The sequence below is a fragment of the Mauremys reevesii genome, linkage group 3 (genome assembly GCF_016161935.1).
Source record: "Mauremys reevesii isolate NIE-2019 linkage group 3, ASM1616193v1, whole genome shotgun sequence".
Lineage (NCBI taxonomy): Eukaryota > Metazoa > Chordata > Testudines > Geoemydidae > Mauremys > Mauremys reevesii.
This window is the reverse complement of record NC_052625.1, coordinates 159223340-159251235: the sequence shown is the minus strand read 5'-3', so window position 1 is coordinate 159251235 and position 27896 is coordinate 159223340. Positions and strand designations below refer to the sequence as shown.

Genomic DNA, 27896 nt, shown 5'->3' with positions numbered 1-27896 from the left:
GAGATTCCACTACCTCCCTAGGTAATTTATTCCAGTGCTTAATCACTCTGAAGGTGCTTTTTCCTAATGTCCAGCCTAAACTTCCATTGCTGCAATTTAAACCCATTGCTTCTTGTCCTATCCTCAGAGGTTAAGGAGAACAATATTTCCCCCTCCTCCTTGTAACACACTTTTATGTACTTGAAAACTGTGATGTCCCCTCTCAGTCATCTATTCTCCAGACTAAACAAACCCAGTTTTTTTCAATCTTCCCTCATACGTCATGGTTTCTAGACCATTAATCATTTTTGTTGCTCTTCTCTGGACTTTCTCCAGTTTGTCCACAACTTCCTGAAATGTGGTACCCAGAACTGGACATAATTCTTCAGTTGAGGCCTAATCAGCGTGGAGTAGAGCGGAAGAATTACTTCTCATGTCTTGATTGCAACACTCCTGCTAATACATCCCAGAATGTTCACTTTTTTTGCAACAGCGTTACACTGTTGACTCATATTTAGCTTGTGATCCACTATGACCCCCAGATCCCTTTCCACAGATGGTTCTTAATGAAGATAAGACAATACAAGTGTTCTTTGGAATATTATTGATATGTTAGGATGGGAATATTATATTATAGCTGGTGCTCTCAGCACTATAACGGAGCCAGTCACCTCCCAGGTACCCCTTCTACAGGCATCCTACCTCAGTTTCTCTCTTCTTCAGCTCAGGGCACCTTAAATCAAATGATCAAACAACACTTCACTGGCTTAGCCACACCCTTCCACTAGACACTAGGATTGGATGTCCAGTGTGGGAGGAGACTGAGACTGGACAAGGAGTCAGGGGAGACTGGGACTGGGAGCTAGTGGAAGAGAGAAAGGAGGTGGTCAGGGGAGGAGAGATACATCAGATGAGGAGCAGGGGGATGGCTGGAACTTAAAAGACAAAGAGAGTGGAATAAGGAGCCAGGTGGAGGAGAACACCAAGATTCAATAAGGAACCCAGAGAGGGAGACGGGACTTTGACACAGTGGATATGGGGAACATAGGCATGGAGGTGACTGGAGTCTGGGAGGTGGCAGAGAGGGATCAGATGAGATGCTTGGAGGGAACGGAGACTGATTTGATAAGGAGACTGGGATGAAAAGCCTGAGATGTGCAGACTGGGACTGGCTCAGTGAGTAGAATGGAACTGTAATGAGGATCCAGCAGTTGGAAAGAGATGGGTCAAGGAGATAGGACTGGCACAAAGAAGATTTAACAGATTTAAGAATCAGGACACTCTTGGTTTCTTTCCTCCAAAGGCTTTTGAGCACACTGTTTTCAGCTTACTTCTAAATGAACTTCAATGACACCTTGTACTTTAAGGTCATGGAGAAAAACTAAAATCTCTTGGAAAATTCTATATTAATTTTGCTGGCCAAGATAATTTTTCAAACTTTTCCTCATGGTAAACCCCATGGAATGGCCCCTAGTGTGAGAAAATCCCCTCCTGAGTTCCTCCCTTAAGAATTCTGGTATTTTAGGGGGAAGGTGTCCCTTTGCAAAGTAATCCACTGCATTCCACTCCATTAGAGCCAAGCTGGAAGGCAGCCTCCCAGCTGCAATGTCTCTCTGGAAGGTCTCCATGGTAAAGATAAATACAGCCCAGGCTACATTATCTTTTCCAGGGGATTTCAATGTAATTGGAGGTGGATTATACCCTCCAGGCTTCAAGTCCACCCTCCTGTTCACGCTGTGGACATGTAGAGAGCCTTTTTCAGCATCTGAAGGAAAGAGCATGGTGCGGGGGAGGCCCACTCATTCACATGTGGGTTTGAGAAGGAAATTATCCAGTTCTCTAATAAAAAGTGTGTGGTGACTTGATTCTAGATATGGAATCTCCATCATTGGTGATTTTTTAAGAGCAGGTTAGACAAACATCTGTCAGGCATGGTCTAGATAATATTTATTCCTGCCATGAGTGAAGAGGACTTGACTAGATGACCTCTTGAGGTTCCTTCCAGTCTTACAATTCTATGATTCTCTGACAGCTAGATATTAGACGACTGGCACTATTTAAGCACCATAAATAGATGACAGACAACTCACATTTAAGCTTAAAATGGAGCACATAGAATGTTTTTCATATATCATCCAGTTATCCTTTCTTGTAGGTGTTGATTCTTTTGCTCGTGGCATTCAAGTTATTGAGAAAAATTATGATTAACGAGAAATACAAATCCTGCTTCATCATTCATTACAGCCCTTTGTTAAGAGGATTTCGGAGGCAAGCCCTGAATAGTGCATATTTCATATCCCTATTTTTCAAATTAGGATATTCAGTGACATTTGAACACTTTTTCAATATTCCCACATCCTCACATGTGGTACTATTTAGATAGAGACTGCCTGAAGAAGATACTAAGGTTGCCATAGAAACAATTTCTAAGGAGACAGGAGAAGAAAGTATTGGTGTTAATGGTGGAAGCTCTATATATGAAGGAAAACAACGGGAAACAACTAATAATACAATGTACTGTATACAATTGTTTATAAATTACAAATTGAGAGCATAAAAATAAGGAAATGTATTTTACCCCAATTTTATATGGCCAGTATATTATATTGTCCTTTAACATAATTTTATTCTTCTACTTCAAATGTTTTGCTGGAATAAACAGCATTAACCATGAAACTGCATGTCTTTTTCACAATGTACTATACTTATGCACACTGAAAACAGCAGCTATTTTGCTTTCCATTAAATGCCTCCTAGCAGACTTTACCAGATAAAGGGCTTGGAAAACAAAATATTAATTGGCTATTGGTAGAGAGAACTCTTTATGGCTCTGCTTATTTGTCAAATGAATATGAGCACCATTTCTTGGTAGCAGTTTACCATAAGTTTTTAGGCATACGCAGCGGGTAATTGGCGTGCAGTCGTAATCACTCATTCTACCCATACACTTTAGGGAACTTCACATATATGTAAAACACACACAGAGACACACATACACAAACACTTCTATTATTATCTGGAGAATTCTAAGTCTGAGTCTGGCTACTGTTAATCACTATGAAGTGAGAGCCAGGAGATGGAAGGGAGAGGATGGGAGATTCTCTCCAGCTGCAGGAAAGGTGAGAGGAGAAAAACATTGCAAGAGGAAAGGTGAGACTCGGGCCACTGGAAGCAAAAGGAGGGGTTATAGCCCAGTGGAAGGATAGATTATGGTCAGTGGAAGAAATCTGTAGATGAAGTGGCAGCATAGCAAGACCACTGCATCTGTATGGTGGTGGCCATACGTTTATGGTTTTACTTTTTAATTTGTACTTGTACATGTATATATCTGGAAACAACGAATGTAGGCCATATTTACAGGATGGGGACTGTATCCTGGGAAGCAGTGACTCTGAAAAAGATTTGAGGATGTAGTGGCTACTCAGCTGAACATAGATCCCAGTGCAGCACTGTGTCCAAAAGAGTCAATGCGATCCTTGGATGCATAAACAGGAGAATCTTGAGTAGGAATAGAAAAGTTATTTTACCTCTCTAATTGGGTCTGGTGCAATCACTGCTGGAATACCGTGTCCATTGTGGTGTCCACAATAAAGGAAGGATATTGATAACTTGGAAAGGGGTCAGAGAAGAGCCTTGAGAAGGATTAAGGGATTAGAAAACCTGCCTTATAGTGATATATTTATGGCGCCCAATGTATTTAGTTTACCAAAGAGATGGTTAAGGGGTGACTTTATAAGTACCTACATGGGGAACAAATATTTAATAATGGGCTCTTTCAGTCTAGCAGAGAAAAGTATAACATGATCTAAGGGCTGGAAGCTGAAGTTAGACAAAGTCAGACTGGAAATATGGTTTAAATTTTTAATAGTGTGAGTAATTAACCACTGAAACAATTTACCAAGGTTCATCACTGGCAATTTTTAAAGTCAAGATTAGATGTTTTCCTAAAAATATATGATCTAGAAGTTACTTTGGGGGACATTCTATAGCCTGAGGTCATATTAGATGATCACAGTGATGCCTTCTGGCTTTGGAATCTATGACTGAATCTATTAATCATATACCTATTTATAGTAAAAATACTGCATGAGATTTTTGAGTGTTTCATATACAAATTCAACATATCTCTACCTTCACATACATTTTAACCTTCTTGTTTTATTTTGTTTTGTTTATCTTTGAGACTGCAGTATAATTCTGACTCAGTAATAAATGTAAAATATAAACTAGTTTAAAATACAATTTTGATTGGGATTTTGCTATGGTCAGAATTATTTTACAGAAAGTTATTAATGCTATAAAAATACACTACCACACAAGATTTCTTGAAGCCTAGTGTTGGTTGCTGTCTGATTTAAGGAGCAACATTTTTAATACATCTTCATTATGAAGATTCTCTGGCTTGAGTGGTATGTGAAGTTATGTAATTGATGTGAAACTAAGACACAGAGAGATGAAGGACAAGATTTTCATAAGAACCCAAGAGACTTAGAAGCACAAATCCTAAGACCTTGAGCTTTTAAGTCAATTAGGTGCTTCTGAAAATCCCACTTTAAGGCAACACAGGAATTCTGTGTCATAGCCAAGAATAAATATTCTAAACAAGTCCATTGCTTTACTGCCGAACAACTTTCCTCTTTATAAGAGAAGGAAGAAAGAGTTCACGCTGTCCTTCCTGAGAAGTATTGAGTAGATTACTCAGAATTATTCCAGTGTTTCTGACTCTAGTGCTGCTAGGAGGATTTTCTAGAATAATGCATTTCCATATATTTGTCTTGTCTTCTTTATTGAAAGGTTCAGTTCATGTTCACTCCATATTATGACTTTTAACTAGAGAGTGATTGACTTAGACTGTAAAGCTTTGCAAAGTTAAATTAGCAAGACTCCAATGGTCTATGAATTACCTCAAAGTATTGTTTTACTATTATAGATGGGACTGGTAGCACCACTATTATACAGGTCACCTGAAACTTCCCATTATAAGACCCTGTTTTCAGTTGCTTATAACTTTGCCAAACTTTCATTGTTTGGATTGACATTTTCCATGCTGAGTGTCTGCCTCAGGGTGATCTTTAAGTTTCAGCCAGAACAGTTAAGCCATTTCTGACAAGGCTAGGGGAAAATGCATTGTATAACATGATCTAAGGGCTGGAAGCTGAAGTTAGACAAAGTCAGACTGGAAATATGGTTTAAATTTTTAATAGTGTGAGTAATTAACCACTGACTGGCACTATTTAAGCACCATAAATAGATGACAGACAACTCACATGTATAGTTGCCATTTAAAAATATTTTTACAACCTCTTCTTTGAGAAGCTCTAGCACACTCTTCCATTAGACCAAGGACTTGAAAACTGCCGTGTGTGAGTGGGGACTTTATGTCAAGGATGTGTTTTTTGGTCTTATAAAATTGACCAAATTATAAGCCTTTGAAAAATCACAGTTTGAACACGCTAAACAGAAGTTAATAGCATTTAGCTTAATAGCTAAAATCTCTGAGGAGTGTATTCTCATTGAGCATGCTTCAGCCCCTCAGAGCTCCTAGTGCTGATCAGACTATACATGTGCCATGCTCACAGAGCGACTGTGAATTATCTATTCCTTCATAGCTCCTAATCCATAAACCATCCCCACAAAGCAATTAAGCATGTTTCAGCACCAGGCTGGATTGGATTAGGAGTTGGAGGCAGAGAGGGACTGGCTGGACAACAAGATTGGTGCTGGGAGCTAGTAGGGGGAATGGGACACATGGAGGCAGATCTAACAATGAACTAAGAGGTGTGGGGAGAACTGGGACTGCCTGGGCAAAGGAACTGGGACAAGGAGATGGGGGAGGGGTGGGGGATTAGGACAAAGAACTGGATAAAGGGGTGTTGGGTAAAGACTGATATTGGATGACAAGTTTGGGGAGGGAGGCGGAGAACCAGTCCGGGGGTTTAAGTGTTGGGAGGATAGGAGACACAGATTAGACGAGGAGCCAGTGTGGGAAGGGAGAACTGGGACAACTGGGACTGGCTGGATTAGGAGACTGGGATTAGTGGGGAGGAGAGACTGGGATCTGGGAGACTGGACTCAGATGGGGAGTCCCCAATGCAGAGCTTAGCACTGACTAGGCAGGGGGACTGGGACTGAAAGGACAGGTCTGAGGAGTGAAAACTGTGAATGGTTGGATGAAGAAAATGGAAATGAGAGGACAAGACAGGGTGAGAAAAGACAGGACTTGAATAGGTACAAATTGGAGAAGAAAGGGGCAGAAGGGATAACGCTTGAAGGAAACAGGTGGAAGAGTCTCTCACCAGTAGAGCACAGTTCCTTCCAAAGTCTGGAATGGAACTTAAGATATTTGAACCTCACCATTCTTCTGCTTCAGCAAACATCTGTCAAACTGCTGGCAAAATATTTCCTCCCTTTCTAGTTTCAACCAAAGAGGTTAACAATCTACTAGTGCTACCAGTTATTCCATTAGTTCAAGTCACACAGGTCTGTATGTTGAATGTAAAGGTCCCAACTTGCTGATGACTTGTGTGGGTGTCAATATGATGTCATATGATGGAATTTCTGTTTTTTCAATGTGTGTGAGGTTGTTTGTTTGTTATTTTTGCTTTGTTTTTAATCATAAAACAAACATTACAGTTGAAACATCAAGCACTCAAAAGTTAGGAAACACCAGAATTAAGGTGCTGTTTGCAAACCTAAGTCAGTGCCCGTGTGCATATATATTATGACTACAGGAACCCTGCCTCATTTAGTGCAGAGGCTGGAACTGTCCTGGGGATGAATCAAGATTGTGTAATGAAGAAGGGTGTTGTTTGTAGGACACCTGCCTCATTTGTTGCAGAAGTTGGAAGGTGTGCAATGAATGAGGCCAAGGATTGCAGGAAAAGGAAGGATGGTCTCATGGTTAAAAAAGTTGAATGCTGCCCTGGGGAACTGAATTCTTTTCCTGCTTCTACCATAGTATTCCTACATGCTGCTGGGCAGTCATTTAAACCAAACTTTTCACCAGTGGTCACTAATTCTGTTCTTTTTTTGGATGTCCAACTTGAGACGATGGGGCCTCATTTGCAGAAGGGCTGAGCACTCACAGCTGCAGCTAAATCAATGGGAGCTTTGCTTTGAACATAATTCTAATACTCTGTAAAATCAGGTCATGGGTGTCTCAAACTGGTCACCCAAAATTAGTGGAACGTTGATCTTAAACTTGCTGTGCCCCACCTCTCCATCTGTAAAATGGGGTTAATACCACCCCCTTACCTTGCAGGGGTGTTGTGAAGATAATTTGATTAATTTGCATACTATAGTGATAAGCGTTACAGAAAAGCCCATGAGCAAACTGATAACTCTGTATTCAGAGCAGGGTTTGAATAGTGTGTGATAAGTAAGGCCAAAAAACACACATTAAACAATGAGGATAAAACAAAATGTCAAATAGCTGTTCGTTAACTGAGCACTATCTATCCTGTGTACTAAACACGCCAGGGGTCCCAAGTTAAAAAATAGTATGTGATCATGTAATTAAAGACTGTATCATAGTGCATACCCAACAAGTGGTCAAATTAAAGTTGTATAGACAACCTTATTTCTGGTATTTTCTATCTTTTTGAGTGCTTGGCTGTGCAGCCTTTATGAGTTTTTTTAAATACAAATTTTTGAGTTTAGCAATTATATAATTTGACATTACAGGCCAAGAAGAGTCATGGGATATGTTCATAGATATGAGACAGTCATCTGGATATACTGAAGAACCAAATAGCATCATAAATAAACAAGCAAGACAAGTCTAGTCTAAAACTGCATAGTTCAAGAACCTATATTAAACTTCCAAGTTTTACAGCCATACTCAGTATCTATGTCAGTCTTTTCCAGGGATTCTCCAGCCATTGCGCTGCTACCAATTTATCATTACAGATGCCAGTAAGATGGGACAGTAGACAGATCACAGGGGTTTTTAGTAGCATTGATCAATTTTCTTTCTCAAAAGTTTGCTTGCAAAAAAGAATGGCTTTTTGAACAACTCAGAAATTTTCAGGGGAAAATTGAGTTATTTGAAATGTTTCAGTTTTTCATTGAAATGAAACAATTTTTGTTTATTTATTTAGATGTAATCAAAACTGAAAATTTTTCAAGTTCTAGTATTCTTGTTTCCCTCCCCTCCCCCTTTTCCCAGTGGAAAAGTGTTGTTTTGTGTTGAAAATGAATTATTTTGTATTGAATTTAAATAAAATGTATTGTTTCGCTTATTTTCTATTATAATAAAAAAGTGCAGTGTTTTGAATGATATTGTACAAGACACAAATATAAGCTGTGATTCATCAAGGTACTTAAGCACTCACATAGCTTTATTGCAGTGGAGCTATTCATCTGATTTAAGTATCTTGCTGAATCAGGGTCATAAAGATATTCCCTATATTGACTATCTTTCAGTATAAAACAGAGACTCAGAGGAGACTCCATTAGTTTGAAACAATTCACCGAAATTAATTACCTTTTTTCAAGTGTCCCTAAGTGTCTTCTCTTATCCTCAAAGATAGACCCATAACTAGTATCACAGCAGAAGAAGGCAAGCCAAAGTACTGTAAAATAAGCTTTAGAGGAATAGTAGCACTAGTGAAGAAAATGCCATGACCAAGAAATTAGGCTGGAAATCTTGAAGGAGCTGAGTGATTTTTTTTCCAAAACATTTTTGGCACTTCTTTTTTCCAGCTGGGTCAGAAATGCCATGAAAATTGCTTTTCTCCATACAAGCTGAAACCAAAAAGTGTTCGGACACACAGATCAAACAGATATGTAAATAAGAAATTTAGGCTTTTCAAACTGGTTTGCATAAAATGTGTCAGTTCTGTTGTTGTTTATTATACATTAGAGCAATTGCTTAATTAAGAAGAAAGTACTTACAGCATATTATTAATGTTTTACTAAGAACAAGGACAAAATATATCAATTTATCTTTCTAAAATCATAGAAAATTTATTGCTGGCTTGGCTAAGCCATGAGGCAGCCTACAGTTAATCAGGCATAATAATCTCAAAAGTATTGAGTAATCAAGACAAAGATAAGGTGAACCAATTTCTGTTGGTGAAAGAGACAAGCTTTTGAGCTTTCTGAGTAATCAACACAGCCCTCATCAAAAAGTGACCCTTGTGAGATTAGGAAAATTGCGTTTGTTTATTAAATCATTTTCTATTACTCAGAGATGGATAGAATGATTTATCAGTGATTTGCAACTTGATGAACTTTACCAAGCTGGTCACTACCCACTTTGGACTTTTTGGCCAGATTCTGTCCTCAGTCACAACACTGTAACCCCACTGAAGTCAATGGAGTTGAATATGCGTAACAAAGGTCAATATTTGTCTCTAGCTTTAAACCTGAGAGACCAGATTCACTCTGTGAGATCTGGGGACTGAAATTTGCAGATTCCTCTAACCATGGGGGAAGATGCAACAGAGGGAAGATTCAAGTCTGCCATTGGCTCCACATGAGTGCCATCAAAGGTTGCCTGGAGGCAGTGATTTCCCTACATCCTTCCTGAAACCTCCTCTCTCCTATCCCCTCTGCAGTCATCAACTAGTTACAGTTATGACAATTCTGAGTGCTTACCCCTCAACCCCTTTAAATTCAAACACCTCCTCTAATTTAACTTCCTGTGGAAATCACTGCTTGGAAGAGGTGGCAATTCAGCATGCCCCCTTAGTCATGATCACTTTCCTAAGTCATCTGTGGGACCACTGGCAAGCAGCTTGAATTGACTTACCGCTGCTGGAAGACTGCAGCCTGGGTTCTACCAGTTTGTGCTGAAACCAGGGAGTTAATCAGTCCAAGGGGTCTATTTCTGTAATTGAAATCTTGGTGCTTTTTAGATCTTTGTCTTCCCTCTTTTTTTCTTCCTGGTTTTGTATGATTAAGGAAAATAATCTTATCTTCTACTCCAGGAATCTCTTGTCAAGCATTTTAGGAGCCTACAAACTATTAATTATAACATTTCTTTCCCTAGTAAAAACAATGGACAATCTCCCTGTTGTGTTACTCTAGAAGTATTTTTCCCCCAATACTAATTTTCCATTGCATTTAATTCTGGAATCCTGCTTTTCATCAGCCTGCTCATATTTCTTTCTATTCCTGAGAGCAATATGAAACATTAACAAGTGGATTTTATTCTATTGATAGCTGCCAAAAGCTAGGAACAGTTTGATCTCCTAACTGACCATAAATATTATGTAGAAATATTGTATATGTCTTTATGCAGCCAGGGGTCAAATTGAATTGTTGTATGTAAAAAAATGACTAACCAAACGAAACACTTACATAATAAGTGGCTACTTTTTTACCTAAATATCTGAGATACTAACAATAAGTAAACAAGTTCTAGTTAGCCCCAAACTATGCCTGCTGAAATTCCGGGGATCTGCAAGTATTATGTGCTGTGCAGCAAGGAAGACTGCTCTTTAATCTAAAGGTTCAGTTCCCTATGAGAGTGCTTACAGAACCCTCTGCTGCAATGGCGTTACACTGACATCAGCCTGTAAACACCTTATAGGATCACTAGGGCTGAATTTACTTCCAAGTTTGCATGTGAGGTGCATACCACCAGTGGTGAGTAATCAATCTCTTTAGAAGGGTTATCTCTAGCAATTGTCCCCTGGTTCTTTAAGGAACACTATAACTTCCATTTTATAAGACCAAACAAACACAAGTAGTAATCTCTCATCATCCCTTGCGGAAGCACACATAGACCTCCAAGCAAGACCTTCTTAGCTCAGTGTCTAGTCTGCATGTTTCTTTGTGATGAAAGGCCTCTTCCACCCTCCATCCTCCTTTTACAGCCTACCTCTTAATGCAGAGGAGCTCTTGATCCTGCCTTCCAATATAGGCAGCCTGCACACAGCCTTTGAGGCATGACAGGGTTCCTCTTCTCCTCATTTCCAAGGAGCTTGTAATTGTTTTCATCCCTTTCCTGGGGGCATAGGACATACACCCATCACACAGCCTTATGACTGCTAGCTAAAACTCCATTCACTGAACCACTAGTTCACCTAGACCAATTGAGCTGTGGCAGCCTGGATCATAGGAATGATCTCATGGAAATAGACTCTGTGCTCCCCTTGACAACTTAATGTGGGGAATTCAGATCATTCAGTAATCCACTAATGCCAGTCAGCCGGGGAAGAAATGTTAATGAAGCCTCATGCTATCCGAAATATTCCTCTTGCCTCCCCTTCCACAACAATCATGCAAGTGAAGGGAACCCCATTAGTGACAAGGAATAGAGCCCCTCCTGACTACTTCCCTCAAGGGAAGCTGTGAGAGAGGTATTTTATTACATTTAAGAATATCACCTTTCTCAGGTGGGACCTATCTCCTCTCTTCTGGGTGACGGTGACTGGGGGTGGGCAGCAGTTACTTCAGCTCCAGACAACTGCATATATTTCCAGCTGGGCTCAGTATGCTTACTCATAAACTAGTAGTCAATACTTTAAATGTAATATCATATAATATTCCACACACAGCTTGAAACTTTCTGCCATAATTTGGCACCCTGCATCATGAAATGCATGAAATGGACATCACTTGCTTTTGAAAACAAATCAAAGCAGATTTTACCATAGGATCTAGGAAGCAACATAACTTCTTGTATCTTTATCACTTAGAATATTAACTTCACATTTTATTCAAATATCAGCTAAGGAAGCAATTTCTACTTCTGAATTACAATTTGGCATTAACAAAAACAAGGTAAAAAAACTGTTTAATATAGTCAGCCTTCCCTCTCTCACAATTGGATCTGATCTCAGAATGGAAAAAAAAAATTGCTTTGAAATCTTGTTTGCTTACCGCTGTATAAGCATGTATTAATATTAATGGCATAAAGTTAATTTGTTCTTTTCATAATTTATTTTACTTGAGACTTTATTGTAAATGATCATGTATTCTTGAAATATTAAAGATTAGGGATGGCCCATTGCTGCCTTTTGCTTTGACAATTTCCCTTAGTACAATGATTATATTCTTACATGAGCAAAAAAGATGCACATCTGTTTCCATTTATTTACACATAATTGAAATGTTGTATTGTTAAGAAAAACATTACTTGGAACTCAAAAGGCCAGCCTGAAAAATGCCTGTGGGACACTAGTAATAGCTTTCACTGCATAGTATTTAGTTCTTTTCCTACATGGAGGAAAATACCTAGAGGATAAAAATAATGATATAGGATCATTATGTTCCAAATTAAGCTGATGAATATATACAAACCTAAGTTACTGTAGGCTCAAATGTGGTATATGAAACAAAGCAGGTAATTACATTAACAGCTCTCTCCACTTCAGATAACTTAACTATATGGTATTGCACAACTGTTTATCGCTTATTCAGGTATAACATAGGTCTATATTTGTCTAGGTAATATCAGTTTGAGCATACAAGGATGAATAGCTTGGATACAATATGGTGAGGCATAAATTAACTAGGGGCCAGAATACAAATGCAGATAGACACCTAGTGGGATTTTCAAAAGCATGTAGGAGTCTAACTCCTATTAATTTCAAGATTTCATTGGCTTGCGAATTGTGGGAAGGGTACATAACTCTTCTCTATTCACTTTTTCCATGTCCTCTTAGTCATCTCTTTTCTAAGATTAACAATCCTAATGTTTTTAGTATCCCCTCAAATGGAAGCCATTCTATTCCCTTGACCATTTATATGTTTTCTATTAATTCAAGAAAAAACAAGAATTCAAAAAAGGAAGGTCTCAAAAAAAAAGTACTGTCTATGGCTCCTCTGTAACACTATGCATCATTGATGCTTCAGAAAACATGAGTTCTGCCTGCAAATAAGACTCCTAGAAATGTAAAGGAATAGTATATGGTCATGAAAATTATATGGCAGTAGTTAGATAGCTATATACAGGCACATTTAACAAGCCAGTATTGCTCTCATGGTCTTCATTTTCCACAAATTTTGCAGATGAAAAATTAGAGATTATTTCTGAAATTGTGGCTCTATGTTCTCTTTAACCACAAAATCTCTTGCATCACATATCTCTACATACTTGTTTATAATCCCTTTTAATATGTAGTGCAAATACACATTAGACAGCACCTCAATGATTCCTCTTCCTAAATGTGTGTGAATGACTTCATCTCCTCCCATCTTGACTACTTTAATTCCTTTTTCTAATGATCAAATAAACCCTAACTCTCATCCTGTTCTTTAACTCATATCCATTTCTCCTCAAATAACAAAACTTAATCAATCTACTCTCTCTGTCTCTCTACAGGATCCTTCTCTTATACTGACCATACAATCTAGAATAGCCTGACTGTACTTAACTGACTCATTTTTAAAATCTCATCCCAAACTCCACCTCTTCTCCATTGTCTGTAACGTCTAACCCTCTTACTAATAAAATAATTTAATTCTCATTCCCTAAACCTCCACATTTGCCAAAATAGTTGGCTAGTGTCTGTACCAATTTGGTTTGTACTAGTGCTAAATAAGACAGATGCTGCTGTAAAATAAATTATATTACGATAGAAATATTGTATTTTTTTAAAAAGATTTAAGTTAAGTACTTGGCACTGTATTGCTGGCTGAACTTTCAATTCAGTCTTTCAGAACAACTTTCTTTTGGTATAGATGGACTTCATCTTATGGTACTAAGACAGGAACTAAAAAAGGACTGCACATAATTTGAAAAAAGCACTCAAAAGGAAAAGGATGGGGCAGGAAAATCACAACCTATATTATAGTACTTTTATTTCCAACCTTCTACAACTGGAGGAAACTGTTAATCTTTTCTTTTCTTTATGTACATGACATTATAGAGGATTAAAAAGTAACCGTATCTGCTTGAACATTAAATTTATAAGCCAGCAGTCTAGTTTGGCTACTACTAGGAACCAACAGTGCAAAAATCTCCTTTTGCACTCTTCCCCTACATACACATCTTTAATGCCTGTCATTAGAACTCTCTATTGCTGCTTGTGAGAGGTTATAGTTTTGGAGAAAATCCTGTGGGAACCTCTTGTCTGTCATCAAACTGAAGGGACAGTTGGGGCGATAAAGTTTATCCTGTTCTGGATAATGTTGAACCACCCCTGCTAAGGATCAGTTACCCTAAGGGCTCATAAAATCTCTCTGAAAAAAACAATATTTTGGGTGTTTCAGGATACACAACATATTATATGAAGTGTCAGATATTTTAAACAAATATATCCTAGAACAACATTTTAAAATATTTCGTTATTTCTACGGTATAAAGAAAGAGCTTATTAGAAGTTACTCTTGCACAGTAAAAGGAGAATAAACCCCAAAGACCCTTTTCTTAATTTCTTATCCTGCTATTTCATGTTCTTCTAAAGCAGCCTCAATATTATAATTCTCATGGCCTGTTCACATTACAAGTTGCAGGCTTTTTAAAAATGATTCAGAGATTTTAGTTCTGAGCTGGTTGACAATTTTCTTCCAATGTTTTCTTAACATAACATAATATATTAGAATAATCTGTTGTCCCTCACTCTCAGCAGTTTCCTTAGACTACACAGGGACTTGTACTAAACATTGATTTTGCAGTTGAAACAGTCAACCTTATATAAACATGTACCTTCTCAAATTTCTTGATCACTGCGCATGAAATCATGGTATAATAGATTAAAGATTTGAAAGTCTGATGTTAACAAATGCTGATGGATGACATTTTTACATATCTCCATATAATTTAAACAGAACTGAAAAAAGTTGCTTAATATGCAGATACTGCGACTGAGTTCTAGTGAGATGAATACTAAGATTTATTGACTTCAGAGGTAAATACTCAATGAGTAAAGCTAAAATCAATATTTATCTGAAAGGACAGGGGGACAGAATAGACCTCATGTTCACTGAAATGAAAGATATCTATACCTCCTAATTTGGAAAATATGTAACTGTATGCGCATATGTACAGTTCACATAAATGTTTGTGTATGTACACATACATAACTGGAAAGGGTATACATACATACATACAGTTAAATATATTCTGATTTAGCAAATTAGGAAATTGACAGATTAGGCATGAATGTAACAAAAGAAGTTTTTAAAAATATTGATTAGTTTCCCTTTTCTCATTATGGCCATGGATAATAGCTCACAGACATTTTTCCCATGTTTGTCTCTTGCCTACAAAGACAGAGGATCTTTCTAGTAGGCGCTTCAAAGATACATCCTATCAAAAAGCCTTTTCAGAAGCAGCAGCTTGCACCTAAATCAAAGTATAAGCAGACTAGGTTTACACTTAACACTTCTGTGTGGCAGTCATTCACCATATCACTGGGGAGGATGTCTGCTAAGAATGAGGACTGCAAACTTAACGAGTTCAGGTCATTTACCTAACTTACAGGGCTGACATTCAAACTCTTGGCCAGGGTTCTGATGCTTAACAGCGTGCTGACCTATATTACTAACATTTTTAAATGCCGAAATTATTCACTCTCTTAATGTTGCATAGACAGGAAGGTTCATTTTAAATCAGTACATGACTGCAGCTCCTGGGAGCAGTGGGACTAAATACCAGGGGATGAATAATGACATATCTGGCATCGTTGATAAAGACAAAGCTTAAAGTAATAATGAGTGTGATAGAAGATTTAGTGAACATAGCTGACAAGTCCATGTGATAAAACAGCATTAGAAGGCAAAGGCATCATAAGCTTAAAATCTCTCATAAACCACCAAATAGAATATTTAATGTAAATTTATATGATCTGAAAAAGGAGAGGTTGGAAGCTATTCCACTGTTATTAGGCGCAACTTGTAAAAACAAAGCAAGGTTCAAGATTTTCCTTTCTACTAACTGCTCTATTTAACGGGGTGTTAAATATTAGCAACAAAGAGAGAACAGAAAGTAAATCATTGGCTGAGTAATGTAATTGAGTATTAAACAAAATGGTGCAAAACATAAGATACTTGTACATGTCGATATGATTATTGCTGATTTTTTACAGTGGCCACCCAATGTTCAAGGCACTTAACAGACAGGCAAGAACACACACTCCTTGTCCTAAAGGGCTTACAACCTAAGCAGAAAGGAAAGGTGGTTTAATATAGGGCAGTGGTCCCCAAACTTTTTATCTCATGCCCCCTTATCCTTGTCCGTACCTCCTCCCTTGGCTCCCCAGAGCCAGAACAGGGAGTGGGGCTGCAGCTCCGGGAGGGGGGAGACTTGGACAGGGGTAAGGGACCTGCAGCTGGGGCACAGCTGGGCTGGGAGTGAAGCAGGTTGGCACTCCCTCCCTGTCCACGCCCCCCAAGGAGGCTGGCCCAGGCCCCAGCCACACACCCCCAAACATTCCTTGGCGCCCCCCTATAGAGCACGCCCCACGATTGGAGACCGCTGATATATTGGATGAGAGGTCATATTCATAAATACAGTAACTTTATGACCTTTATTCACCATAAACACTATGAATTAAGACTAGATACTTGCCTTATAGAAACTGTATATCTTTGAGATGTCTTTTGAACATGGATTCCACTCTTGATGTGCATGGGCTCCATGCACCTGGGAGCAGATTCTTTTGGCCAGCAATGTCCGTTGGGACAACTCTGGGCCTTAAATTGCCTTATGCCCCAAACCTGAGGGCACAAAGAACACAATAGGCCCAACCATTCCTCAGTTCCTTGCCAATACAGAATCCCAGAGGAGTAGGACTCTGTAGTAGTGAGGAAGTAGGTTGGGGTTATGGAATCCATTTGTACAACATATCTTGCAGAATCACAATAGGGTAAATAACCTTTCTTTCTTCTTGGAGTTATTGTCCACATGGATTCCACTATTTGTGACTAACAAGGAATTGTTGGTGTGATTAGAGATGGGTATTAGGAGTCCCATTGTTATTATTATTTCATTATTTATTTGTATTCCCATAGAGCGTAGGGGCCACAGACCAGGACCCCATTAAGCTATGTGTTGTACATACACAGAACCAAAAGACGGTCCCTGCCCCAAGAGGCTTACAATCTGAATATAAGACAAGGGCAAATAGGTAGAGGTAGATGTACAAGTAAACAATAAGACAATATTGGTCAGCACAGAAAGCAGTGGTATCTACACACTAGCAGTCTAACAATGGCTCAAACAGTGACTGCACAACAGAACTACCAAAATAGGCGGACAATCTAGACACCTTTACCAAAGAACAGTGTGTCTTGTAAATGTGTGGATTGAACTTCATGAAGCTGCTCTACAGAACTCAGAAATAGGGACAGTCTTTAGAGGAAACAGGCTGCCTGAGCTTTAGTGAAATAAGCTCTAATGTGGTTAGGTGGATCCTACTTGGCTAGCTTGTAACATGTTCTTATGCAGCTGGAGACTCATTTTGATAACCTCTGTGAGGCTATTGACAGACCTGTATGTAATCTTGTCACCAAAGGCCACAGCAAAGATCTAGGAAAGTTCCTGAATGACTTTGTCTTATTCAAGTAATATGACAATACCCTTACAACATCAAGTATATGATGTTTAGCTTTCCCCAGGGCTGAATGAGGCTTGGGGAAGAAAACTGGTAGATGAATAAAATGGCTCACATAGCACTTCAGCAATTTTGAGCAGAAGCCTGGGATGAGGCCTGAGACTAACCCTGTGCTTTATGAAACACTATATAAGGAAGGCTCTCTATAAGGGCCTGAAACTCCTCTACCCTTCAAGTTGATGTAATGGCTACTAAAAAGGCAGACTTAATTGATAAGTGGGATAGGGAACTGGTTGCTAACGGCTGAAATGGGAGGGAAGGGGTTCCCCAAAATGGGAAAAAACTTGTGAACAATCCTTAAAGAATCTAGCCACTGAAGGGTGAGAAAATACAGTATGGCCCTGGATTGGAGGGTGATGTGCAGATATTGCTGCTTGTTGGACCCTTATGAAACTAATAGAAAGTCCAGATAATTCCAGGGTTAGTAAATAATGCAATATCACTGAAATGGATGTTCTCAAAGGAGAATGGACAAATAGAAAATGTTTTCTACTTAGCTTTATATATCAGTATAGTTGAAACTTTCCTGCTTTGGAGTAGAATGTTATGAATTTCAGCTGAACAGCTTTTTTTTTGGTGAGTGGGGCTGCATTGAAAGATTCACCAGATCTGAACACCAGAATTGCCTGACCTGTGATGGGGCTATTATCATAATCTATCCAGCATCTTGCTTCTTCAAGACTTTTGCTATTATGCAGATGAGGGGGAAGGCATATGTAGTCCCAATGTCGAGGGGATGAGAAAGGCACCTGACAGGGTGCCAAGTGTGGAGCCAACTCTGGAGCAGAACACTTGGTATTTCTTATTGTTATCTGGAGCAAATAGGTCAGGAGGGACATGAAATGGGGCACTGAGCCTACTGGATATCTATGAAAAATTAGTAAAGAATGTTAAAAACATTTTTTAAGCCAAGAGGCAAACTAAAACTTAAATAACTACCTATAACAATACTAACTAGCACTAACTGCAACAGTGACAAAAAAGCAGGTGAGCACTGAAAGATTCCATCTGACAGTCATGGGCAGTAAAAAGGAACTGAGGGATAGCTGAACCTACCCCTCTTCCCCCCCCACCCGCCGACACACACCCTTTTATGTCTTCATTTGGGAGGGGTGGCTGAATATCTAGGGCACAGGTGCAGCCCCAACAGAAGCTGCTGGCCAATAGAGTCCAATTGTACATACATGAAGCCCATGTGCACCAAGAGTAAAGTACATATGGATAATCACTCCAAGAAGAATGATTTCTCTTTCCACATACTAAAAAAAGTTATGCCAAAATGCAAGTGACAATATTTTTGTTCCTGCCTTTTACATTCAAGAAAACTTTGTATGTTCTCTTCATGGTCCAGATTCAACAAAATAAAAGCAATCCGGTTTTCACAATGTAAACCTCAAGCAAAGGTAAAGAAGCTCTGAAAGCTGTAAGCCTTTCTCAGGATTCACTGCCATTAATTTTACAGGCTTTTCCTGGCAAAACGCAGAAGAGTGTTTTGAATATATTCCAACAAAATCAATATTTGTATAGCAGCTTTAAAAAATCTATTATTTTTCCTACTTTAGAATTCATAGGCCTGTTTTTAAAATGTTTTTTTCCTAAATCTTCAGACCTCATTTCTGAAAGCGTTTCTGTATTCTTACAAATATACCACTAATGATTGTTCTTAATAAAGTTTTAACCACTGTTTGACTCCTATTTTAGAATAAAAACTAGCAACATAATTATCATATTTTACATATTAAAATAGTTCTCTCCAGGGATAAAAAGCATAGAGCCACCTTTGGTCTTTCTCTATTTTTTTAATTAAGCCAACTCTCCCCAAAATGTGAAGAATTGTTCTCTGTGTTGTATCCAAGCAGACAAAGATGTATTTTTTATTAGAAAGAAAGAAAGAATAACACACGTTATACCTGAAATTTTGAAAGACTCGTAATGAATTGGACTTGTTCAGTCTCTGATTGCCTGCCAGCAGTATAGCAGTCTCCAACGTACTTTTATATTGATCTGATAGCCTATGTGGCAGTGCATGAAGGATAACCATCTGTGTCAGGTACAGCAGCAGGTGTCATATCCATTGAACTGGCTCCTGCCCTGATTACAATGAATCTGTTTTGAGCACCTGGCAACCATGACAGGCTCTTTCATCTCTATAAAAAACACCAACTCCAAAAGTTTACTGAATATAAATGGGAAACTCACCAGACAATGTCAGCTGATAAAGGCCAGGAGTCGAATCCACTGCAGACATACTATGATATTTGGGTAAAAGACTGTTTAGACTTGTTAGAAGTTCCTTATCATGAATATCAGTACTGAGTGTCCATCTCAAATATTCCCATGAAGCACTGCTAGACTCTTGTGAGGCAGAATTTAAAATCAGATAATCAGCATGAGATAATAAATCCTGTGTTTCTAAAATTTTAGGAGAATGCATTTCTACATGGGGCAATTGCCCAAGTAAAACTGAGTAAGACAGCATGTCACTAGAAGATGCAAATAAAGAATGCCCTTCAGGGTAATCAAACATTATGTTTATATATTGAACTTCCATAGGCAGAAGGTGCATATCCAGAACACTTGATTGAACTGTTTTGGAAAATATTTTCAGAGTCTCATCTGAATTGATCTGTAAATTTGTTTTGAGCTCAGAAGAACTATCTGCTATGTGGCTGGTAACTGGTTCTTGAAGTGCACCACTCAGCTGAGTATGTAAGAAAGTATCTTGACCCTCTAACTGAAACACGTCCATAATGAGATCATATAGATTTAATTCCAACAGTAGGATTGGTTTTGCCGTCAGCTTCTCGGCAGCAGTTAATTTTCTTGTCAAATCTTTGTTGATTTCTTGTGAGTACATAATTGATGAAAATGATGGTTCTATAAAGATGGTTTGTGAAGATACAATGGTTACATGAATACATGGAAAATAGTGTTCAATATTTGCAAGGACATATAGAATGTATCCTTCTGTTAGGAATTTAACTGTACTTCCTTTAGTGGGATATGAGGATGACAGTTCTGTGAACTTCACTGATGATGCTATTTCACTAGCTGAAGAAAACGAATGCCCAGAAGTAATAGCAGTAGCTCCCATTAATGTGAACCAGCTGGTTAATATCATTGAGTTCATCCAGAATGTCTCATAAAAAGGGGACTGTTTGCTATGCAAAACTTGATCTGAGAATTCATCAGAGGGTTTTATTTCAGTCATAGAACACATTGTACATGTTTGGCTTAATTCACTTAAAGAATCAGCAGACTGTGATTTGATGTTTGAGAGTCTCTGGTCGATGGATGAAAAGATAATAACCAGACATTCAGTGGGAAGGGATGTTTGCATTTGGGCTTTGTGCATAACTAATGAGCTAAAGAAAGCTACCTGTTTTGAAATAAATGTCTTAACAGGAGAATCAAGAGCTACTGAGGGGTTCAGTAAACTCCAGTGCTCTCCTACTGATGTTGAGAAAACAGATGACTGTTCTCCAGTACCCTCTTGAGGCAACCTAGAGAGAATTGAAGGTGCACTTGTAGAAGCAGTTGTAAGCAGGCATCCATGGGAGAGTAATGAGTAACTATTTAATTCAATCTCAACTCCTGGTATGCTACTAATTACTGAACTCACGTCTGTTGCCGATAAAGAAACAGTCTGATGGCTCTCTAATGATGAAGCTTGTGTTGAGTAAACAGAAACTGTCATTAAGGAACAACTGATAAATGGGGTCATATCATACTTATCCTGGGGAAGCAATCCTGACATTAAATCTATGGAAGTACCAATAACCACATGTGGCAGAGGTGTGATGTCAGACTTTATCTGTGCTGAGACTAGAGCAGCAAAACTAAGAATTTGTGGAGAGAGAACATCTGTTGAGGAAGCTAGCCTGAACATTGTTGAAGACTCTCCAGTGGCAATTACTTCTCCTAGTCTATTGCTTTCAAAAGATATGCTGGAATTTAAGTTAGCCACATCAATGGTCAGAAGAATCCCATAGCTGACAATGTCTGTCTTTTTCAGACCTTTAAGGATAAAAAGTAGAAAAGAATTAGAAGAAAATAAAAAATGAACAACTTTGGCCCTGGGCTGAATCCGCAGCAAATTGCACTGCCACCTACAAACCATTAATTCTCACCAAGGCATTATATAGCAGACAAATACAACTCCATAAATCATATTCTTAATAAAAGTGTAAGAGAGGTTTTAGTGACCTCAAGAGCTAAGTAAACGCAAACCCTCCCATTACTCACTTTCTGTGTGAGGGCCAGAGTCAGAACAAATGGCATTGCTCAGAACAAAAGTATTAAATTTTCTAAATCAATATAAAAATAAATGAATTACAAATCTTTGCCACTGAGAACTTCAGTGAATTAGTTGATATGATGTGTTGGAAGAATTACTGTTATATTTACTAATTGGATCTCATACAATTTGCTTATCTACAACTATTACCTACTTAAAAAAAAAACATAACGGCGACAAATCCTGAAACGATGAGCCTCTACAGAAAATCAAATGTTAAATAAAACTGCATTACCTAAATAAAACCAGGACCTCTAAAATGACTTACTTCTTATAAAAGTAATCACTTTGGGAGACACTTGAGATAGAAGCAAGCAATTATAGCATTTAATGTACAATGTCCAACATAATGCTTACTACCATTAATTAAATTAATAGATCACAATTTAGGGTGTGTCTACAGTGCAGCTGGAGGTATAATCTCCAGCACTTACTTTGATCAAGCTAGAGTGCTAAAAATAGCAGTGTAGCAAGGCATGCATAGGTGGCGACAATGGCTAGGTTCCTGAATACTTACCTGGGGCCTTGGTTTGGATTAGACTGCTATTTTTAGCGTGGCGGCTTGATCTAAGCAAGTGCATGTATATCTTCAAAGCTGCAAATTATACCTCCAGCTGCAGTGTAGATGTACTATTAAACATATGACAGTCAAAATAGACTCCTATCCTTACAGTACTGTTCAATTTTAGAGAAAAGGTTTCCAAATTAGTGCAAGGGCCTTTCATTTCTCTGCATGTGAAAAACACAGCTATAAACAGTTCAACTGAACAAAAGCTTGATGATATTGTTGTAGATGTTCTTATATATAAAAACATTCCTAAGCAAAGAAAAGGATGCACTGAGTGAAGATGTGAACTAGAAAAAGAAGGCCAAGGTCCCCATAGAGCAAGGCACATTATCTGCCTGCTGCTGACAAGCCATGGAAGAACAGGAGGTTGGAACTAGGGTCAGAGAGAGCTGAACAGGATATGAGGCATACAAAATTGTACACACCAACAAAGCTAAATGAAAACTAAGTGACGAGAGAGTTCAATTTTCTGCACTGGTAGGGCTGGGACAGGAAATTATTTTCTGAAAGAAAACACTAAACTTCCAATTATGTTTAGACAGATTAACTAAGGATGGTAAGAAAACTCACATAGAGAGAATGAGGTATAATAGAAAAAAAGAGTTAAGATTTGGAAAACAAACAGAGCAGAGGAAAAGAAAACATTTTTGTTCTACACTGTCACCTGTTATAAGGCACTAAAAAAGAGACAAGTTTCAACATGTGGATTCTTCAGAGCTTTATTCATCCTGTTATCACCATCTTACCTTGGGATAGTTGCATTGTATGAAAATCAGGAGTAGCATGTTTAGACCAAATCCCAGTAGAAACAGATATTGCTGGAGTAAGATCACTGTCTAAAATCTCAGTAGGGGGCACTCCATCCATTTCAGTGATAGTTTTGTTGCTTTGGGGGATAGCAGGTAAGCAGGTGATATTGTTTATTCCATCATTGCAAAGAAACCCAGCGGAGCAGGTCTGTATTAGGCAATCATTGTAATTAAGCTCACAGCTTCGTCCCTGAAAGAGAATTTTTTAAAAGCCATTTTTGAAGGCCATTTGCATTTTCATAGTCACATTAGATAGTGCAAATTATTGCTTTCTTTTGATTTTAAAACACACTTTGTTTATACTAGGCTTAAGAACTTTCCAAAACTAATCTAATCCGACATCAAATTTTGTCCAGTTAATTTCATGGCTAAATGTATCTTCCTTGATTTTAAAACAACAATGCCATTTTGTCTTCCTCTTAATACCAAAAACAATTATTAGTAAAAATAAAGATACGTTTCATACATAATGTACATTAGCAAATATCATGATAGTGTTGCCACCAATAATAAAGCTCCTTTTAAAATCATATTTTGTATAATGCAACAATATCCTGGTTGGTGGTTAACATACAATAATACAGAAGGTATTAAACAAAGTATTAATCTTTACACCAACCTGCATGTTTTGTTCTGATTCTATAATTACTTTATGTTCTATTGTCTGGAAATATTGATAGCCCTTTTATGCTTTAACTTGATTTATGTAGCCTGTTGCTGCCACATCCTCACAAAGCAGCTTGTAGCACACTGAAATTGAAGTTAGCTCTTGGGGAAGAAAGAATTGTGGTGTATGTCTAAATAGTCTCAGAATGCATTTTACTGCGACTCTCCATTTTTATAAACACGGTACCCAACCCTCAGGAAGTCTGAAATGTCCATCAATCATATGTTCAAAATTCCTATCCATAGTGCAGTTACAAAGTGAAGAATGAATGCAGTTTCTGGGATAGTAATTCTGTGTGTCTGTCTATAAAAGATATAAACTCATGGGTAAAATAAATATACCCGGGCACACAAACATTAAAGCCGGCTTTGGCTTTCTTTTTTAGTTCTGCTAGCCTTCCCTGTTCATTAAAAAACATACTTTCCAATGTTACTCAAGTACCTGGGAAAGAATGGGGACTTGGCTTTACAGGAACTGGGGTTTCTTTTAGATGTGTTGTCCAATTGGATCCCACTTCTGGTGAGCATGAATTTCATGAGCATGTGACTGGATTATTTTGGCCAGCAGTGTCCACTAGGGCCACACTTTCTGTCTGGATGGCCTCACCCAAGGGAATAAAAGGCAGAGCCTGGCTAATTGTCCCTCAGTTCCTTTGCCAACACAGAATTCCAGAGCTCTAGGAGTCTGCAGAAGTGTGGAAGGAAGGTGGGTTGTTGGATCCATGTGAACAATACATCTTGGAGAACAATAGTAAGGTACATAACCATTTTTATTTCTTTTAGTGTTTGTCTGTATAGATCACACCTCCCGGCTTGATGGTGGGAACTAAGGAGTTCTATTTAAACAAGGATTGCAGGACAGCTCTACCAAAGCAGACATTCAGTCTGGAAGCCTCAACTAAGGAATAGTGCTGGGTGAAAATGTGGACTCATTTCCATGTAACCATACTGTAACTTTCTAAAATAAGAATGTTTCTTATGGCATCAGTACAGGCTACCTCAGGGGAGTGGGCTGCAATGTATATACATGGATCTTACCTGGCTAACCCACAGCAGGATCTTATAGTTAAATATCTATTTATGCAGTCTTTGAGAAGATATGGTCTGAACCTTAATCTTGTCTTCAGAGGTCACAAAAAATCTAGGGGAGTTCCTCAAAGGCCATGCCCTACCAAGATAATAAGATAGTGCCCCCCACATATCAAAGATGTCTAGTTTAGCTTCCTCTTAATTTAAATGAGCTTTGGGGAAGAAAATTGGTAACTGAATAAATGTATTTAAATTAAAATCTGACTTGATCTTAGACAGAAACTTGTGCTGAGGCCTAAGAGTCACCTTATCTGCATCCGACGAAGTGGGTATTCACCCACGAAAGCTCATGCTCCAATATGTCTGTTAGTCTATAAGATGTCACAGGACTCTTTGCTGCTTTTACTTATCTTTATGGAGTACCATGTAATGTGGACCAGCCATGAAAGCCTGAATGTACTCTCCAAGCTGAAGTTATGGCTGCAAGGAAGATAGTATTCATGGATGGGCTGTATAAGAATAGCTCACTAGGATCTCACAGAGGAGGCCCATTTAGCCTATTAACACTATATTGAGGTCCCAGGGAAGTGGGGAAAATATGAGCATGAGATCCTTGAAGAATTTAGTAACTGTACAGTGAGAGATACGGTATATGGTCCTGAATATGAGAGTAATGTGCAGAAAGTATTGCTAAATATACTCTTTATGGAGTTGATGGGAAATCTCAATTGTTTTAGGGCTAGTCAATGGAACAAAACAGAAGAAATTTGATTGTCAAGGATGTCAGGTGATTTTGAGGATGCTGAGATGGGATACTCCACACTGGGCCACAAGGGGTTAAGGAGCTGCTCTGGGCACAGCCAGTCCTGCCCCACCACACCTAAAAGAGATACACAGACTGGAGAAAGAGTTAAAAAGGAGAAGAACAGCTTATTTGTGGACAGGCCAGGGAAGTTTACCTTGCAACTCCTGAGGAAAGGCCTGAGGGAAAGCAGGATTTCTCCCATCACCAGCTGCCTGATTATCCCTCCCTGAGGGGAGGGAGGGCTTGTCTCTGATAGACCCTGAGAAGGATACATATTCCCCTCCCACATACTAACCCAGTTTATTTGTGTTCATTCCTCATGTTTTGTATATTGACTACCCCTGAAAGGGAGAGACTTGGTACTGACCTGACCAGTGTGCCAAGGCACATGAGGAGGCAGCTGCCACCCCAAGAGGGAGAGAGCTACCTTGCCGAGCCAAGCCCAAGTGGTGAGCTGACCCCCTTCACAGTCTCCTGTTACAGATTGCAAACTCTGATAGGAAGTGGCCCAGAGATTGAGATCTGAAAGTGCTCCTGGGTGTCAGACCCTTTTGTTACCCTCACAGGGCCCTAAGTCAGAGCCCAGTGGATTGGAAGGCCACAGCTCATCTACCAACCCCACACCCTTCACATGTCCAAGGGTTACAGCCCCCTGACCACTGGGCAACTCTCCTCATGAGTAAAGACCATCACAGATGCCCAAATAGAAAACTTTTTCCCACTTTGCTATGTAAATCAGTCTAGTAACGTTTTTTTTTTTTTGAAGTGTGGGTTGTTTGTTTGTTTTTGCTATGAACCAGAATGTTTTGAACTTTAGCTGAATAGCTCCTTTCTGTGGCAATTAATCATTTGGCATGTTGGCTGCCAGATGTAAGGGTGATGGATTTGGGTGCAGGATCTGTCTGATTCTGTGAGACTGTCATGTAGCATAGGTAATGTGATTGGTGCTGCATTGACAGGTTGGTCAGATTCAAGTACAAGAATTGCTTGGCCAATGCTAGGGCTCTGTATGATCTCAGTTCCCTGAGGATACTAAGTACCAACAGGACTGACCAGTAGGTGTGCATCAATCCCATTGTCCAAAAGGTATCTGAGGAAGGTATCTGATTTTCTAGAGAACTCTGAATGTGTGGCAGGTACAATCTGATTAAGTAGACAGAAAATCCAAAACCAAACAGCCTCTTAAAAGAGTGGAGATAACCTTACCCCCCATCCGTTGAGCTGGCACATGGCTGTGATATTGTCTGTCAGCACTTGGATTGTGGAAACCTAGACTGGCTTTGCATGCCAGGCAGAAGGCTCTGAAATCCACAATATTTAGGTGGCAGTGAAACCTGGCTTGTGAGAATTGGGATGCGTACCCCAGCATGCCCAGTATGGTCATGAGTGATGATAAAATGAATACTGCACTGATGGACATAGAGAAGGATACCAGTGGGGCCTGTTCCTTATGAGACCTATGCCTTTTCCTGCTCAGAGAACATTTTCTTGAGTTCCTCCCTAATTCCCAAAGTGATAACCACAGAGAAGAAGAGTAAGCAGAGGATGATTCCCTTCTTAATAAATAAGGAGAAAATGAAAAGGAGTACTTCTTATCCAGCAGTGAGGCTACCCTGTCTTGTATGGTAGAGTGTTCCTGTGTCTCTTCTATGCAGGAAGGGAGGTGAGTTGGTACAAATGCCAGAGTTCCTGCTGGTGTAAGTATGGTGATAACAATAGTACCAAGAAGTTCAGGATGGAGATGCTGAGTATCAGAATGCTGAGTACCCAGAGTCTTGGATATCAGACAGTCCATGCTGGAGGAAAATATGGTCCCAGATTTCACCAGTACCACAGAAATTCATTTCACTTTGGTTCCTATGTACCAGAGTGACCCATCTTAGGTCATTGCTATGCTTTGATTTTAGAGCCTGAGACAAGTCAAACACATGGTGACTTTTGAGTGCCACTTTCATAGGCACTGGGGGAGAGGGGTGGGGGGTCTATGTCTTAGCTCTGAAGGAAGACTTAGCTGCTCTGTTTGTCTCAGAAGCTAACATCTTTGAGTGAGCCTGAGAGATCTAAGATGAACCACAGTTCACAGGAGCACTCAGGGATGAAGCCTGTTCAAGCCTGTTAGAGCCTTTCTCCTGAGTATTTGGAGGCTGAAGAGGCTTTCATGAACACTCTAGGACGAATAATTTAAGGCTAGCGTCTCTTGCTTTCAGAGTTCTTTTGGAAAAGGAACGACAAA

The 27896-nt window shown here is 39.0% G+C and overlaps 1 protein-coding gene across 1 annotated transcript in view; it reads right to left on the bottom strand.

Annotated features, from left to right (window-relative positions):
• Positions 1-27896, bottom strand: part of LOC120401373 (protein eyes shut homolog) — a 676185-nt gene that overhangs the window by 27178 nt on the left and 621111 nt on the right. The window contains exon 21 of the mRNA XM_039531293.1: positions 23101-23353. Coding sequence (XP_039387227.1) covers positions 23101-23353 — 253 coding nt within the window. The remainder of the gene's footprint in view (positions 1-23100; positions 23354-27896) is intronic.